Raw genomic sequence first — 18,947 nt, 5'->3', positions numbered from 1 at the left:
AACTCATGCAGCAAACAGATCAGGTTTTGTTCATCATAGATCTAAAGTTCTGGGGAAGTTAACAAAAATCATGTCAGCCACAACTATCCAAAGACGATTAAAATGTGGATGGGGTGGACAAAAGTAATCAGTTAATCAACAAATACAGTGCATTACACATAACAAACAATTTGTGGAAAACTTGTCTTCATTTCATTGACATTGCACAAGTAAATGCTTTTGTTTGATTTCATTTGAAGACTTTAGAAAAAAAAAAAATCCACCAGACATTCCAGAATTACAAAGACATCATAGATATAGTCCATTAAACTTTAATGAAGAAGTGATTAGACAGTTTGCAAGTGTGGGTGAATATGAAAAAATTCCAGAAACCTCTAATAAATTTGTATTCACAAAACATTCCATTTTCCTGTGAAAGAGAGAGATAGAGAGATAGATAGAGAGAGAGAGAGAGAGAGAGAGAGAGAGAGAGAGAGAGAGAGAGAGAGAGAGGTGGGGGGAGGGAGGGAGGGAGGGAGAGAATTGTAAAATAAAACGCTATGCTAAGTTACAGAAAGAATTAAAAAAAAACTAAAAAAAACAAAAACAAAACAAAACAATATGATGTGTGCACATGTGCTTTGTGGATGGCAGGAGCTGCCTTCTGAGTTTTCATGAAGATAAGGTCATGCATGCATATGTGTAGGACTCAAATGCAAGGGTGATAGGGTTGGAGAAAGGTCTGTTTTTTTGTTTTGTTTTTCTACCAGTAAGTGATGACTTCTGAAACAAGTGTATTTAGTTTGTTATCACCAACAATGTTATGACAAGGAAAAATCAGAATGGAAGGTTGGTGACTTAAAAATGAGATGTATGGTTTTGTTTGTCCCATATGTTTCTTTCATAGTTTTTTCCTCAGGATGTTTTGTGTACATTCTTTAAAAATACCAATATATTCGTTTTTAGATAGATGTCTGAAAACAAACTGGTTTCTTTTAGACATTCTCTTCATAACCCATGTGTATCCAAAGAACAAGCATCTGTTTTCACTGTTAAAACAGGTAAATTGTTCAGGTGGGAGTGGTTGGTCTATTTTTAGCAACAATATTAAGAAATATATTGTAAGAAAAAAAAGACAAGAGAGGCAGGGCCTTCAAGACTCACTTGTGATACACTTAAAAAAAACAGGGAAGAGAATGCTGCCTACAAAGTCACAACCACCAGCCTAACGATGGAAGTTGAAGCTGTGACACATGCCCTCCAGTGGCTATCGTCCATCCATACGCCCGGAAACCAACATGCCATGATTCTAACCGACTCAATGAACCTCATACAGAAAATTGAAAACGGAATGGGAAGCCCAGAGTGGCATAAGGCAATGCGCAACTTTCAGATTAAAAAAACCTCATATGGTCATACTGCCCGGGACATGCAGGAGTTAGGGGAAATGAGTGAGCTGACAGACTTGCTGGTAACGCAACACCAATGAGCGGCCTACATCTAGGAAAATCAGAAATCCTCAGAAGTCAAAGAATATCAAAAAGAACAGGTACAAGGCCATCACACCATCGATCACCTCAAAGAAATAAAAGCAGAGAGAGGGAGCGGCCGTAAGTCTAACATGAAAGGTAGAGCACGATGCTTTGCAAATCAAACAAATATTGGCATCATTTCCAAACCAACATTGTGCAAATTTCTTCAAAACGGAACAGAGTGTCTGTGGGCTTTTCCAAATACAATAGACTGAGCAACACACTAGACGCCATGTTCTTGGCATCAGAGATCTTTTCCCATCCCTCTTGCGGCCAATCAGTGGCAGCCTCTGTGCGTGTGTGTATGTGTGTGTTTGTGTGTATATGTGGGTCTGTGTTTTTGAGTGCGTTTGTGCATGCATGACAGTGTAAATGTACACAAGCGTCAGGAGAGTTCTGTGCATGTGTGTGTGTCTGTGTGTGTGTGTGTGGGTGGGTGTGAGGGGGAGGTGGGGGTGCGGGGAGGAGGTGGGGTAGAGGATGAGGTATGTGAGTGTATGCATGCCTACCCTGCGGGAGCAACAGGATATTGGAACGTATATATTATATATATATCTTTGTATATATGTGTGTGGGGTTGGGGGTGGGAGATATGGGCGTGTGTGTGTGTGCTTGTACAAGTAAGCGTTCATGTGTGTTTGTGTGTGCCGTGGAAGCTGCGATACATAGACCAGAAATGAGTATGTGGAGGAGGGGGGTAGAGGAGGTGCAGGGTAATGTGTGTGTGTGTGTGTGTGTGTGTGTGTGTTTGTTGCAGCTCATGTACGTTTATATGTATTTGACTGTGCTTTCATAACTGTGAAACTGCATGTTTGGTGCATATCTGTTATGCATGTGTGGGTGTATGTGTGAATGTGTGTCTTCATGTTTTACATTTATTTGCTTATTTATCATCATTGTTGTCTTATTTATTTATTTATTTTTTATCATTATTATTTTATTATTATTACCATTACTACTACCTTTGTTTTATATCATAATTATTATTTATTTATGTAAGCGTATCTATTATTTATTCACCTTTTTTTCTTTTTTTTTTCTCAAGGCCTGACCAAGCGCATTGGGTTACGCTGCTGGTCAGGCATCTGCTTGGCAGATGTGGTGTAGCGTATATGGATTTGCCTCCTTGAGCTACTGAAACTGAAACTTAAAAAAAAACATCTAATCGTTAAAATGTGTTCTGTATTTATTATTATAAAGCTTCGTGTTAAAAAAAAAAAAAAAGAAAAAAAAAAAAAAAGAAAAAGAAAAAAAAAGAAAAAAACAGCCCTGAAGGCAGATTCGAACCCTGCGTCTTCGGGTGAGAAGAATTATCTTTTTCAATACACTATCGTGGCTCCTTCACTGACGTTAAAAAATTTAACATTTAAACATGCTTTTTTAAAGGGCGATAAATCAATTGCGGTATTCGCAGTGAGAATGCTGTTTAAATCATATTATTCTGGTGTATCTTGGGCATTCACAAAATCTTTAAGGGCAATTAAAAATTCTTTTTAAGTCTGCGGTAAAGGAGACGTGGCTATCACAGCAATCACACTGCAACATTTAGCCGTTTTCTCTGGATCTAGATAGATGTACAAGTTTCGTTACACCCGCCAGAAATGTACGACACGGTCGATTCAATTTCTCTTTTATGTTCATTCTAGTTTTATAGTTTTAAAGTTGATATGAAAATTGAGTATTTTGTTAAATTAATAACATGTAGAGCCAAGTACAAGTACTTCTAAACATTGTATGAAGTGAAAAGGACTTCATTTTGGGGAAAGTCAAGACTGGAAATTTTTACGTTTCATCAAGGGTATTAACTCTCATGGTTTATCATTTTTAACTGTGAATTCCGACTGATTTTGTTGATATTTTTATGGCAGTTTGGGGCATAATCCAGTAAGTGATGAGGCATTCACAAATCTTTCTCTGAATAAATATTAAACAGTCTTCTCCAACTTTCCATCACATGTTATCGTGTACTGTCGATTGAATATTGGATTGAACAGGCAGGTCAACAACTTGAAACAAAATGGCATCCTTCATGTTCGCGAGGAATATGAGCACGCGCTTTGAATATGTATAAATATGTGTATGCAACTGATTTTTGCCCATGACCTTCAGGGCTCAGCCAATAGATCTATAAGGTCCACTCGTAGTATTAGCAAAGACATGCACCAGAAATATAACTTCCATGCTTAGCAAATGAAATGAAATGAAATTATGGTGCTTAGAGCCTCGCCGACCACTAAGGCCATCTCAAGGCTATCGCCGCGTCAATAACTACTACAAGGATAAAAAAACAACCAATTAAAACGAGTCACCACTTCAAACTTTCCACTCCAAAGTTAAAAAGAAAATTTCCATAGTTTAAAACCTTCGAATCTGGTTAAAAAGGTTCACTTCTTTTAAGAAGTCCATCAGCGCCCACGGAGGGACATCACGAAACAAAGTCTTCAAAGAAACCGCCGTGTAATGTCTGCGTCTAACGTCATGCAGATCCCAACAATCAAGGAGCACGTGTTTCACGGTGAGAGGCTCGTCACAGGGAATGCATCGAGGGGCCTCTTCCCCCTTCAACAAGTAAGAATGAGTAAAAAAAGTGTGCCCCGCGCGCAGTCTGCACAGCACAGACTCCTCCTTTCTGTTCTTCACCCCCAAAGGGAGGGTCTCTTTTAGGTCCGGACGGATCTGGAAGAGCTTGTTGTCCGTCTGGGTGTTCCACTTCTCTTGCCAAAGATCCTTAACGTAGGTGTTCACCTTCCGCTTCATGTCTGTATATGGCACAAAGGATCTGGGCAATTCTTTCTTTACAGCGTTCCTGGCCAGCAGGTCCGCCCTTTCGTTACCACGAATGCCAGCATGTCCAGGAACCCAGGCCAACACAACCTCGTATCCTTTCTTCGTTGCAAGAGTAAAAGTTTCATAAAATTCCAGCAGTTTGGGATGAGTGATATTCCTGCAGGCTATCGCCTCCAGGGCTGACAAGGAGTCGGAAAAGATCATGAATCTCTTTTGTTTTGAAGAGAGAACCATTTTTAACCCCAGAACCAGTGCGGTCAGTTCCGCAGTGTACACCGAGCTGTCAGACAGGATGTGTTCCGTTGAGGGCCGGTCAGGAAAGGCGGGACAGAACGCAGATGCGGTGACTCCATCCTCTGACTTGGAACCGTCAGTGAAGATGCTTTCAAAAGTGGGGAGTTCCAAAAAGTAAGTTCTGTAGGCCAGAGAACTGGTGGTGTCCTTACGGTACGAGGCCAGATCGAATCGGACCTCAGGTGTTGTAAAGGTCCACGGAGGGCTGTCAGGGAACTTAGAGAAATCCGAGATGCCACCGACATCCAGATCGGCCTTTTCTAAGTGCGGCTGAATGCGGAGTCCGAGAGGAGGTATGCAGTTTGGGTTGTCTGTAAATTTCTTATCGAAAGGGTTGTTGAATACAGCGTCATAAGCAGGATTTGTAGGTTCAGAGAACAATTTCAAATAATAGTTCAGGGTCAGCTTCAGTCTGCGGTTGGAAAGAGGCGGTTCCCCCGCTTCTGCGTACAGGCTGTGCACAGGGGTGGTGCGGAAAGCACCTAAGCTGAGACGGAGCCCTTGATGGTGTACAGGGTCCAACAGTTTCAGGTAGGACGGTCTGGCCGAGCCGTATACAACACTTCCATAATCCAGTTTGGACCAGACCAGGGCTCTGTAGAGGTTCAAGAGAGTTCTCTTATCAGCACCCCAGTTCATGTGTGTCACAACTCGGATGATGTTCAGGGCTTTTAGGCAAGATATTTTCAGCTGTTTAATATGGCTGAGGAAGTTCAGCTTCTGATCAAAGACGACCCCTAAAAATCTGGCTTCCTTTACCGCCGGGATGGTGGATGTTCCCAGACGGATTTCAGGGTCCGGACAGAACTGGCGAAAATTATGAAAATGGATGCATTCAGTTTTGGAGGATGAAAATGTGAAGCCATTCTCCTCTGCCCAACACTGGATTTTGTTGACGCAGAGCTGAAGCCGTCGCTGGATGCTGGCGTACGTGCTGCCGGTTGCATATAAGGCAAAATCATCCACGAACAGCGAGCTGTCCGATCCTTTCTGAACGGATTGAACGATGTCATTAATTTTGATGCTGAAAAGAGCCGGCGACAGGATGCTCCCTTGCGGGACACCCAGCTCCTGCTCGTGAATGTCGGACAGGGTGGTGCCGACTCTCACCTGGAATTGTCTGTCTTGTAAAAAATTGTGGATGAACTGAGGCAGGTGTCCTCGGAAGCCGAGCTTGTGCAAGTCCGAGAGAATACCAAACTTCCACGTGGTATCATAAGCTTTCTCCAAGTCAAAAAATATGGCCACCACATGTTGTTTGTTCACGAAAGCATTTCTTACAGTGGTTTCCAGACGAACCAGATGGTCAACGGTAGAGCGATGCTTGCGGAAACCGCACTGTTCTTTCACCAGAAGGCCGTCGGTCTCTAGTTTCCACATCAGTCTACCGTTGACCATCTTCTCCATCAGTTTGCAGATGCAGCTGGTCAGTTCAATTGGGCAGTAGTTGGAGGGGTTCGAGGGGTCTTTTCCCGGTTTCGGCAGCGGGATTATGAGGGCTTTCCGCCAGGAGGGTGGAAAGAAGCCTGTGACCCAGATGTGGTTATAAACTTTAAGCAGGGTGTCCAGACAGGTTTGGGGAAGGTGCTTTAGGAGTTTATAATGGACCTCGTCCATTCCTGGACAGGAATCCGTACAGGTCTGAAGGGCAGATTTAAGTTCATTCATTGTGAAAGGAAGGTTGTAATTCTCTGTGTTGTCGGAAAAGAAGTTACATGGTGTTTTTTCTGACAGGTTTTTGGTTTTAAGAAACCGAGCAGATTTGTTAGCAGATCTCGAGTTTTGTTCTATTGTGGAGGCAAGCAAATTGGCAACTGCTTTCTTCTCTGTGACCAGAGCGTCTGAAAGTTTAAGATGGTGAAAGGTCGGGCATACGTTTTTGCCCTTAATTCTTTTTAAAACCCTCCACACTTTCTTCTTGGGTGTGTTGGAGGTTAAGGAAGAGCAAAAATCTCTCCATGACTTCCTCTGGCTCTTTTTAAAGACATACCTGGCTTTCGCCCTCAGCTGTTGATGGGTTCGAACACTATCGGTCTCCGGTCTCCGAAAGACGCGTCGCTGCGCTCTCTTCCGAGACTTGCGGGCCTCCCGACATTCCGCGTTGAACCAGGGCGTTCTAGGGACCAGAGGCTTGGAGGTAGACGATGGGACTGCTGCTTTGGCACAATCTAAAACGATCCGAGTCAGAGCGTCAGCAGGGTCCTTGCTTTTCAATACTGTTTCTTCCTGCAGCTCCGCTCTTATCTTGGTGGTAAAAAAACTCCAGTCTGCTTTGTCGTAATACAGGCGGTCAGGCAGAGAGTCACCTTCTCCATCTGTGGGGCGGAGGACGACAGGAAAGTGGTCACTCCCGTGCAGATCGTCGTGCACTTTCCACTCGTAGTCCAGGACCAACGATGGATCGCAGACCGACAGATCTAAACACGAGAGCTTTCCAGAGGACAGATGCAGGTAAGTGGGAGACTTGTCGTTAAGACAGCACAAGTCCATGTCGGAAAGAAGGTTTTCCAAGAGAAGACCTCGGGCTGATGTCATCTCACTTCCCCAGAGCGGGGAGTGTCCATTGAAGTCGCCCAACATTAAAAACGGACGTGGGAGCTGGTCGACCAGGTTCATGAGGTCCTGCCTCAGAACACGGACGGAGGGAGGAAGGTAGAGAGAGCAGACAGTGATGGTTTTCTCAAGCGTTACTCTGACTGCCACCACCTGTAAAGGGGTGCTTAAAAGAACTGTACTGTATAAAAGGGACTTGCGAATAAAAAGAGCGACACCTCCCGTCAATCCCTCTTGCTTCGGTTGAGCGGGTTTAAAAACGGAGTTAAAACCAGAGAGAGATAAAACTTTGCCATCTCTTTGCAGAGTCTCCTGCAGCGCCAGCACTGAAGGTTTCAAAGCACAACAAAGCAGCTGGAGTTCCTGAAAATTGGCGTGGAACCCCCGGATGGTCCAGTGGATCACTGCTATTAAAAAAGGTTAAAAAAAAAATAAAGCAGCAGCCTATTCCATCGCTACCCCCTGCTCCTCTGCTTGCGGTGGCTCAAGGTCCGCCAGGATGGAGTATTTATTTTTCGAAATAAATTTTTCGGATTCCGACCGAGTCGGAATATCCACCACCTCGGCCCTTCCCGATCCCGCCAAGGCCGCAACCCTCCCCTCCTTGAGTTTTGGAGGTACGGGGGGTTTCCGGCCACTTCCGCCAGCCTGAGGGCCAGGCAGACGAGAGGCGGGGCGAGGGGTGCCGGGGGTTGGGGTGGGGCGGGAGGCGGACAACGTGCCTCCGCCCGAGGCTTTTCTCTCCCGCCCAGCAGCCCCTGAGGACTGCCGCACAGGATGGGAAGGGGTGGACACGGCGTCTCCACCCAAGGCCAACGGTTCTAACAAGGCGGTTAAGTCGTCCGTCTGCGTTCCTGTGGACGTCGTCTGGACTGCGACGTCCACCATCCTGGGTCTGACGACAGAGGCATACGACGCCTTAGGCGACGCGGCCTCCACCTGTTTCCTTGCCTCAAAGAAGGAAACTTTCTTTTCTGTCTTGACTTTCTGGATTTGTTTTTCTTTTTTCCAGGCGGGGCAGTCTTTCGATGAGGACGGGTGGCCACCTCCGCAGTTCACACACCGGGCTGCACTGACGCAATCGCCCTGGTGCGCCGCCTTCGAACAGGTGCCACAGGCCTCTTCCTCCTTACATCGGTCTCTCACGTGTCCGAATTTCTGGCACTTAAAGCATCTCAGAGGGGACGGCACGTACAGGCTTACATTAACTAGCAGGTATCCGACCCGAATGTCCTTGGGGACATCCGGGCAGCAGAAGGTGAGGAAGAAAGTGTTGGTCGGGACTCTGTCCGACCCCTTCCTCACCGTCACCCTGTACACGTCGGTCACTCCCTGAGAGGACAGCTCGCTCTTGATCTCGGCCTCAGACACACCTTTCAACTCCGGGCATCTGATGACTCCCTTTGAGCAGTTGAGACCTTTGTGAGGGGAAACCTTCACCGCCCTATCCACGAAAGTGGTCGCCTTGAGGAGGAGCTGTGTCTGCCTTCTGGACTCTGTCTGCACTAAAAACGCTCCGCTCCTCAGTCTCTTGATGGACTTTAGCAGTCCTGCCAGACACTGAAAGCCCTTCTGGACAGCGAAGGGGCTGAGAGCCGACAAGGGCTTGTCGTCATCAGCGCCCTCCATCACAAGCCACGATGGCCAAAAACCAGAGGTCTCAACGACCTCCGAGTCGGAGTCGGAGTCGTCCGTTCCTTCTCGTCGTCTTTTGCCAGAGTTAGGGGGGTGTAGTTTTTTGGAAGTCATTATTGAAAAAAATGTGAATTCATCCCTCCCTTACCCACCCACCATGGGGTCCAACTTAGGGGCCAGGGTCAAGGGAACACCAGCTTGACCCCTTCCAGGTTTCGGGAGGGATATACGACCAACAGTCCAGCTCCAACGTGTTCCCCCCCGATCATGCCCAGCTCCCGGGGACAGAGAACCGAGCACTACGGGGGTTACCTTCGTCAGCCACTAAACTCCCAGTCTTGACCCAGCCCCACGAAGGGGTAGCCGATTGACACACACGGGCCAATGTGTGCCGCCTGTCTTAGGAGAGGTCCGAGCCAAAGGGATGTGTTGAGAGCAGCGTGCTCTCTCAATCCCCAGGATCTCATTCCCCTCCATCACAGGTCGCGCCGCACGGCAAACACAGCGGGCCTAAAGAAGGCCGCAGAGAAAAAAAGAATGTGGAAAGGAAGGCTTGATGGGGAGCTGAGGACAGAAAAGAGGCAGTAAAAAGAAGAATAGAGAACAGCGAAAGGGACAGTGGGTCACGTTTAGTTTGGGCCTCACTCACGACCTGTTCGGCATGGGAAGCCCTATCAGGGGCATCAGTACAAAACCACCACTTATTCAGCCCTGACAGCTATGATGGCTATGTAGGCTGTCAATTAAGACCTGGGATCAGAGCACCAAACCCCAAGAAGCACTGATGCCCCAGCTGACATAGCTTGCTCGATCACTGACCACTAAGCCTCCTGACCACGACAAGGTAGTGACCCTCCCGGGAGTGGGTCAGGAGAACACCAGCCTGACCCCCTCCAGGTTTCGGGAGGTCCATGCTTAGCAAAAGAGGTTCCTGTTTGAACAAAAAATGATAAAAATGACTGCTCTTGTTGTGTCAGAATATCAGATCAAAGTGCCAAGTTTAGAGAATAAAAATATATAAATATAACAGTAAAAGGAAATTTTCTACCTAAAATTACGTTTAAGTAACATACTTACCATGACCAACTAGTGCAGACTCCGGCAGGGGTCTGACATTCCTGTCCTGTGCAAACTACTGTCTGCCTATGCGGAGAAAACGAAAGTAGCTACGGCTGATAACCTCCTGGAAGTAGGTAACCTCCCCTTTGCCCCCCTCACTAGCGCCCTCTTTTTACGGCAAATCGCCGCAACCAGTGCTGTGTGCAGGGAGAACAGAAAGCGGGGAGGAACGGGTGGGTCTTAATGTGGGTCACGGTAAGTATGTTACTTAAACATAATTTTTTTTTAATTACACATTCTCAACTGTGACCCACAAGTGCAGAATGGCATGACAAGGTGGAGGGCTCGTCTGTTCTATCGTCAGTGTGCTGTGATGGCCTGTTGTGTGACCACCGCAGAGACAACGCCTCTTGAGCCATCATCCCTAAAGCGATAGACATCCCTCAAGTAGAATTCTATGAAGGTAGAGTGTCACCTAAGGATATTGGTGCGGGCAAAGAAGACAGGTCCACAGCTGTATTGTGGGGGAGGTCTGTGGACCACAGCTGTGCTGATAATGTAGCACAAAGAAAATCGGGTCAGTGTGTTGAATCCACACTTTACTGAGAGCCCTTCGAATAAAAGGATGGGAAGGAAACACGTACCCTATAGGGTTGTCTCACTTGAGCACGGTTGAGTGTCAGTGCAAGGAGGTGCACATGTGGTTTGATCTGATGATTCTACATCGGTTGTGGGCCGATAGTGGAAAGATATATGTGTTTGAAGGAAACTGTGGCACAAGACAGAGGTAGCCCACCATGTTGGGCTTGCCTTAGGCGTGACAGCTAGAACTGTAGAGCTCCTCCATGCGAGCTGACAGGCGATGGGCGCTTTCCCCACCACTTTTATGTCACTGCCAAAAAAACACAGCACTGGCATGTTGCCTATGCATAGAATGGTAGACATTTGGCAACAAGAGACTTGAGGTCCCTGGTGTTTCTGGGACAAGGCTGTATAATTGCTCAGGAAGGCACCATCACGAAGGGGCATACAGAAGGCTTGGTGGCTTTGCTACCTGAGTGTGGCATGTTGGAGCAACCTGAAGAAAGCTGTCAGCAGTCAATGGCTGGGTTGGATCAGGCTGTGGGAGTGCACTTCATGTGCCTCCAGGTCACTGAGTCTCATTCTGTGGTGGAATTCCTAAAGGAGGAGGGTTTCCATGGGGAAAATTTTCGCAGAAGGTTCTTTAGTGAGAAAGGGGACCGGATCCATGACAGGCCTCTGGCTGTGTGTGGTGCGCACTAAGTCTAGGATGGAGCGGGGCGGGGGCAGGGAGAAAAGTGGCTCTACTGTTGTACTGGCCATTTACGTAAATTCACTAATCTGACATATGTTTTCAGTATGGCCAACAGCAAAGTGAGAGCTGTATTATCAGTGGTTTCTTAATTGCAAAGGGAAATTGTTTGCAGCTTTGTCTGTCATAAAGGACTATGTCTCTCAGACTAGAAGTCAAACTGCGCTGGGACTTAGTGCTGTAGCCTTGGGGGCTAACTAGCCCAATCGTGAGTCCTAAGGCCCTCTTGATCAAGGAAGTGGGGATGCAACTTGGGCAAAACACTCTCTACTATAAACTGTATAATCAAATTCCAACCTGAATAGTTGGGACAGCAGTTGCCTCCTCTGCTGTTCTAATGGTCATTGTCGTACACGACTGATTATCATATACTGGTCCTAGGAGGACACCAATCAGCATGGGTAAATCAGGAATAAGCTGCTGTGTGCTTGAGGGATGAAGGTGTCCACCATGCAGGTTCTGTTGAAATGTAAGGAAGGCGGAAGGAGTTGACGGGGTCTTGTGGTGCAACAAGTGTGTCTGAAAGACATGGTGCTTGTTTCCAAAGTGACAACAAAGTCATCCTCTGACATGCCCTTGACTGAAGGCTGGGGCTCCATGATGGGATAGCCTGTGTAGGCTAGAAACCCCTGGAAGTGTCTCATTGGAAAGACAGTGCTTGAGAAGGAATGCCCATCAGCAGTGGTTGTGTGTTGAGGCTGAAAGGATCAGGCAGGGAAGACCAAGTGCAGAAAGTGCTTTCAAACGTCAATGCTGGATCTCTGTTCAAGCAAGGTGATGGGGCGAACTAATGTGCTTGAATGCGGCATCTGTCGTGCTGGTATGAGTGGACAGAAAGGTACGCCCCTGTGGCTAATGAACGGTTCGTTGTGCTTTGTGAGACGCATCCGTCCTCATCAATATGCCTTTCTCCCGAGTATAGAGTAAAACAATTATTACCCAGGCCTTCTGCTACTAGTGAGGAGTGGAAGAGATGGACTTAGGGTGACTGTTCACTGCTCAGTGGGCAGTTTTTGGGCCTGCTAAAACTTGGAAGGCAAAGATAGACACCCCTTCATGGGAGGGCTGGCTAGGATGTAGGGCCCGCATGGAGCTGTTGTCACAACCACAGTGGTGCAAACCAAGGGTTGTTGTAGCCAAGGGGGAAAGAAGGGATGCCTTACAAACTTGGAAGGAATGAAGGGCATGTGTGTCCGCAGTGGCAGCACCTCTAAGTTGGACTACTTTATCCCTCCTTGCACCAAGAGAGGGCATCCTTAGCCCTGTGGGTGGGAAGGGAGTGTGTGTGGGTCCCTAAGGACCAGCCACTATTGGTATGTGACGGAGCATACATTCAGGTGTGAATGAGGCAGTTTTGTCTGTGAGAGCAGTCGTCCTCTGAAAGCAAGGTAGGGATGAATTTATGAAAATGAATACATATATGTGCAAAGGGATAATAAACTTCCATCAACTCAAGTGATGATGTCAGGAATATGCCAATGACAAGAGATTGAGTCACAAGAAATAAGCAGCTGTATAAGCATACGTGTAGCGTGCACAGCTATACCCAAGTAAATGGGTAAGTGTCCATAATCAGTAATGGAAAGGAATCTGTGTATGCACCTATATTTAAGAGATGTACATACACATATGAATAACGTGCCAGTATGCAGACGCAGAGAGTTCTGGGCATTGTGTACAGAATGACGCAAATGCAAGTGTGCCTATATTGCTATGCCGGGAATCTCAATGAACAGATGTCAATGAATAGAGATAGAAATATAATTTTACATGTTAATATTGTATGAACCTATCCCGTAAGCGCAGATACCGAAGGATAAGTATACATCTATAAGTGTAAACAGAAATGTGTATAAATGTAGCAAGATATCATATATATATATTTTTTTGGGGGGTGGGGTGGGGGGGTCGTTGTTGTTGGTGATTTGATAATAAATCAAAAGAAATAGAAAGGGAAATATTGTGATTTATTTCCTGTTATTGTGTATAACAAGAAAAGAATGGTAATAGGATTGGTAGCCTGCAGAGGACTGTGTGCAAGTGTGGGGGGATGAAGAACCCAAAAGCTCAGTGGCCAACAGCCTGAGAAACAGCAAGAAAGGTGCAGTTGCTGTGCAAAGTTGTGTAAAGTCCATGAATAGGCAGCAGGACCCAATGAGAAACCATTGGGGGCAGGAGTGATGTGCTGTGTAGGCGGAAGGGAAGTAACTATAGCATCAACTGCCTAGGTTACAAATGCGGAGTTGCCTCCCTTGGCGCCGATAATCGGCGAAAAGGATGGTGTCTTTAGAGCACATATCCCCTGGTGCGACGTTTCTTCACTGTAGAGGGAGTGTCATGCTGCATGTGAGATTCCGTGGTTCGATGCCACCGTAACTGACACGGGCGAATACGGCCGCAAGGGGAATAAATATAATATCCCTTAGTGCCCTGGGCGTCCCTACCCGAATCGGTTGCCATCGGGCGTGAGACAGTTGGGGCATGTGGCATGACGGCGCCGTAATCCAGTGTTATGGGCGTCGTGGACGAGGGGGTGGCAAGTCTGTTGGCTTGCCGTGGGTTGTGCATCCCCCTGTAACTGAACGGCGGTCCAACCTCGTGAATAGCTCCTGCGAGAGGACCGACGTTCAGCTGTTGTGTGTTGACGGATATTGGGATAGACAAGATCGGCCTGAGCACTGCCGAGTGGCAGGATTGAGTTATCAAGAGACACTCTGACGTGGAAGTGCCAATATTAGTCTGGGTAACAGCAGAGTTAGGAGATGGGGCAGAAGAAACCAGCATTGCTGAAGTTCAATGGGCCGTGCACGTACCTGCTCTGTGGGCAAGGTGTGGCACCGGGAAGCAGAGTGGTGCATAACTGCTGCAGCAAGTTAGCAATGAGTTGCTGGTTGTTTGGTTGAGCAGCTTGCTGAGACCCCATTAGTGGATGTGGATGGGAAACAGCAGCAACCGGCGGCGTGGCAGATGGGGTCATCACCGCATAGCTTGGTGGGACTGTGCACGCACCTGCACTGTAGGCGAGGTGCAAGGGAAATAACTGCGGCGGTCACCTGCAAGGGTGCTGAAGCAGGGGTTGACTCCCTTGGATCGGGCGCCCCAGACAAGGGGGAGGGTGCACAAGTATGGGCGAGCGTGTCCCCTAGTGGTCCACCTTCCTCCCTGCGTGTGGGGAGGGCATCCCTACGTGCCTCGGTCACCACTGGATCCGAGATGATCGAGGCATGCCGCGTGGGGGGTCGCGTGATCTGATGTCACGGTCGCCACCACGGACGCATCGCACATAGGGCCCAGTCTAGCGTGCGGATCCAAAGCAAGCATATGGTGTTGTTTCCCCAAAGGGACTGTGGCACATTCCACTGGTGCAACTGTGGGTATGGGTAAAGAGACAGAGGAGGTCGACTCATGCATTGCCGACTGGCAGGGCCGAGAAAACGCGGATCGCGTCGAGTGTGTTCACGGATCGATAAAAATGGCATTAAAGGCAGCACTGACCTGAGTGTGGGGCAACAAACTTCTAGAAGTCACCAGAGGAGGTGTAGGAGGTGGTGGAGGTCTGGAGTCGACCGGAGGGAGTGGAGGAAGTGGAGGAGGTGGCGGGTTGGCGTTGTTGAGAGGGCCAGGAGTAGAGGGCCCAGAGTGTCAGCGAATCCACTGCGATCGCGCCTTAATTTTAGCCCATCGACCATTCGAGCTATATAATTATGTGACCTGGTTGGACAATTTGACAAAAAACAAGAATGCCAGAGAATCGAGAGACAGAAAATAAGAAAAAACAGCCGTACGAAGAGCACAGGAACAAGTGTCATGATGGCTGCTGGAAAAAGAGGGCGCTAGTCAGGGGGGCAAAGGGAAGGTTACATACTTCTGGGAGGTTATCAGCCGTAGCTACTTTCGTTTTCTCCGCATAGGTGGATAGTAGTTTGCACAGGACAGGAATGTCAGACCCCTCCTGGAGTCTGCACTAGTGGGTCACGGTTAAGTATGTGTAATTAAATTCAGTTTGCATATAATTTGGCTTCTTTTTTTAATTTTTTTGTGCCCTTCCCAAAGGTGCAATATTGTTTTAAACAAGATGACCGGAAAGAACTGAATTTTTCCTATTTTTATGCCAAATTTGGTGTCAACTGACAAAGTATTTGCAGAGAAAATGGCAATGTTAAAGTTTACCACGGACACACACACACACAGACAACCGAACACCGGGTTAAAACATAGACTCACGTTGTTTACACAAGTGAGTCAATAATCCCAGATTCTGTCCTTATTTATTTTCCTTCATATAACATAATCGATGTGACTCTTGACAACCAGAGAAACAGTTGATAACACCACCAACAGGGAGCAGAAATGGCAGCCCTGATGTGAAAGGCAAGTCAAAGAACTGACAAAATGCTATTTTGTGACAAATGGTATTTGCAAAGAGACTGAAATATATGTGAAGAATTACAATCCAATCCAGTTCTGTGATTTCAAGTAAATTTCTAATACAAACAATGAGTCAGGTGCTGACATCCTTATAGTGAACAAGCAACAAATACAGAACACTGGAAAGCAAAAGTAAGGAAGGTTACCTTTAATTTTACCAATAACAGAAAAGGGAAATATTTACCTGAGTGTTAAACAAATAAACATTTTCAGCTGAGTAGCTGACCAGAACATTGTGATTGAAGGGGCTGTAATTCAGTGATGTTATTCGGTGTGCTTGGTTTTCCAATGGAGCCACAAATCGTGCCACTAACCCTGTCATCAGGCGACTGCTGTATGTACCTGCACAAATGAAAAGCCAGAACTATGACATAAATATTTAGGCAGGCAATAAGACAAAATTCTAAGAGGCCACCCCTCCCATGCCCACCCATCTTTTGCCTTTCCAACTTCCCTCCCTTCCATAGATTCACTTAAAAAAAAAAAAAAAAGCTCTTTATTAGAAAAATTATGCGCACTTTCAAAATTGACGGGTTCTGCACTTTTTACCTGTGTTCTTAATGTGTGCAATGGGAATGTATGAGGACAATTCATTCCTTAGTTTAAAAACCCTTATACACCTAACCCGCGCAACATCGGCTTGCAGTGTAAAACACGAACCTTGCCTGGTGCCGCTGTATAAACACGTGCTTACTATGGATGCAGCCATTGTTGTTTACATAAATGAGACTCTCGCAAGATTCACAGCCTCATTTTCGCCACTTCCTGCCATGCATTTTGCATTTTTCAGAGTCCGATTTGCTTGAATTTTGACAAAGTTGTGAATTTTTAAAGTTGCAAGACGAGTTTGATGATTGCCAAGAGCTTTAGCGTAATCTGAACGTTGATTCAGAAGATGACTCGTTTTAATGATTTTTGCATGAGAATCTTGTAAAAATCGACTGAACTGAGTAACCTAGATATCGACTGACCGAGTTTTGCCGACAATGAGAGTGAAGTTGGTCACTTGAATGTGAATTGATCGCCAGACCTCCAAAATCATGAATCATACACTGGACCTCCAAAATCGATACTGTTAGTGAGTTAGTCTTGATTTCACTGATATTTATTGGCATTCTGCACGATCTTCCTGATTGTGCTAGTTCAATGGAATATACTACTGATTTGGTAAAGTTTTGCCGAAGTTATGAAGTTTCAAAGTTGCAAGAGGAGTTCGATGACTGTCGATCATAGTAACGTAATCCGAACGACTATTCTGAAGATGATTTCTGCATGGGAATTTTGTAAAAGATGATCGTACAGAGTGATCTAGACATCCTCTGAATGAGTTTTATCGATATAGAGAGTGTAGTTGGTACTTGAGTGTGAATCGATCACCGGACTTCCGAAATTGTGAATTGATCGCCGGACCTCCGAGATCGTGAATCAAATCACCGGACTTCCAAAATCATAAATTGATTGCAAGACTGTTGGAATTGATACTGTCAGTCACTGATTGCACTGATACTTACTGGCATTCTGCATATCTTCCTGATTTTGCTAGTTAAATGGATAATATTTTTCTTTTCATTATGGAGAAATAACATGTGAGGTTAGGTTTGTTGTTTGTTTTTGTTTGTTTGCTGTTGTTTTTCTCCTGACCATCATAGGAAAACACACCATCCCTTGTTGATGATAGAGGTCAAGGCTGGGAGGAGCACATCGACACATTCAACCAAAAGGGATGTGGGGATTGGGTCAAGTGCACGTTTTGGGGCTAGACTTTATAACGACTTGTGTTAACATCTTCCTCTGTGACAGGACGAAAACTGTTGAAAGACAAGGAAGAGTGGGGTTTGTCAGCAAAGGGAGGATCGGGTACAGACTGGCTAAATGTTTTGAACTCATCTCTAATTGTCTTTATCTTGGTGGTGAACAAATCAGCGAAAGCATCAGAGAGGTCATTAGGAGGAATGTCAGTTGGCAAGATGAAGTCTCTGCCCCTGCCAAGAAGATGGTCACTGGTTAAGAATAAGATTTTGACAGATGTACTGGCTTCGATCTTTGAGCTCCAGTACTCTTCTTTGGCATTCTGAACAATATCAGTGACTGTTTTGCTATTAAAAAGATCTGACCGTCCACTGTCAGACCACTCTTGCACCACTTCCTCTCAGCGCGACTGTGCTCTTTCTTGGCGTCATGCAGGATGTCGCTGACAGCTGTATACCACGGGGACGTGTGGCCTGAAGGCACACATTTCTCTGTAGCTGGAGCATGTCTGTCTAGCAGTCCACGCAGGCTATCATCCAGCTGTTGGGTGGAGAGGTTGGGCCCAAGCTCTGAGCGGTAGACAGGCTGCTTCTTGGGGCAGGACACTTGAAGCCTGCAGAGAACACCAGCATGGTCAGAGGAGACCATGTGGTTGACCCAGCAAGAATGGACAAGTTGATCAGCCTCTCGGTGCAGGACCCAGTTGAAGAAGTGGCCGCTTCTGTAGTAGGTAGCCTCCTGCACACCCCGTGTGAAGTCGAACCTCAACAGAATGTCCAGCACCTTGGAGGTAAGTGGATCGACGGGCACATCATAGTGCACACTGAAGTTGCCGACCACCACTGACTTCCCACGTAGGAGGTTGAAGTAGTCCAGCAGGTCTTGTAACTCTGTCAGAAAGACAGAGTTCAGAAGTTTGTTCTGCTTGCTTGGCAGTGGTCTGTACAGGCAGAAGAAGTGGATGTGTTGGGGTGCTGTCAGTGTGAACTGAATCAGCTCACAGGAAGTAAGAGTGAAGGGGAAGGTGGAGGTGACGGTGACAGGGAGATGGTTGCGGTAGAGGACAGCAAGTCCTCCTCCCCGTGTTGCACAAGGGAAGGACATCAGCTTGTAGCCCGGTGGAACTAAGTCCGCATATTTGCCTTCATCGCCACTAGTTTTCAGCCACGTCTCTGTTAAAAATAAAACATCGATATTCTCATCCTTGATGAAGGATGAAGTCCACAATCTGTGTCCGCTTAGACTTTGAGCTGATGGACTGTGTATTAAATTGGCCCACAGTCATTCTGGTGTCTTGAAATGAAATGAAATTATGGTGCTTAGAGCCTCGCCGACCATTAAGGCCATCTCAAGGCTATCGCCGCGTCAATTACTACTACAAGGCTAAAAAAACAACCAATTAAAACGAGTCACCACTTCAAACTTTCCACTCCAAAGTTAAAAAAAAACTTCCATAGTTTAAAACCTTCAAATCTGGTTAAAAAGGTTCACTTCTTTTAAGAAGTCCATCAGCGCCCACAGAGGGACATCACGAAACAAAGTCTTCAAAGAAACCGCCGTGTAATGTCTGCGTCTAACGTCATGCAGATCCCAACAGT

General features: G+C 46.4%; 1 protein-coding gene across 4 annotated transcripts in view; it reads right to left on the bottom strand.

Annotated features, from left to right (window-relative positions):
- The window catches only part of LOC143298365 (DDB1- and CUL4-associated factor 6-like), a 210,690-nt gene that overhangs the window by 101,831 nt on the left and 89,912 nt on the right, over positions 1 to 18,947 (bottom strand). For all 4 annotated transcript variants that reach the window (XM_076611266.1, XM_076611263.1, XM_076611264.1 and 1 more), the window contains exon 8: positions 15,785 to 15,942. In XM_076611266.1, the coding sequence (XP_076467381.1) occupies positions 15,785 to 15,942 (158 nt within the window). The remainder of the gene's footprint in view (positions 1 to 15,784; positions 15,943 to 18,947) is intronic.

Source organism: Babylonia areolata, chromosome 23 (assembly GCF_041734735.1).
Source record: "Babylonia areolata isolate BAREFJ2019XMU chromosome 23, ASM4173473v1, whole genome shotgun sequence".
Lineage (NCBI taxonomy): Eukaryota > Metazoa > Mollusca > Gastropoda > Neogastropoda > Buccinidae > Babylonia > Babylonia areolata.
Note: the sequence above shows the minus strand (reverse complement) of the source record. Positions and strands in the feature narration are given on the sequence as shown.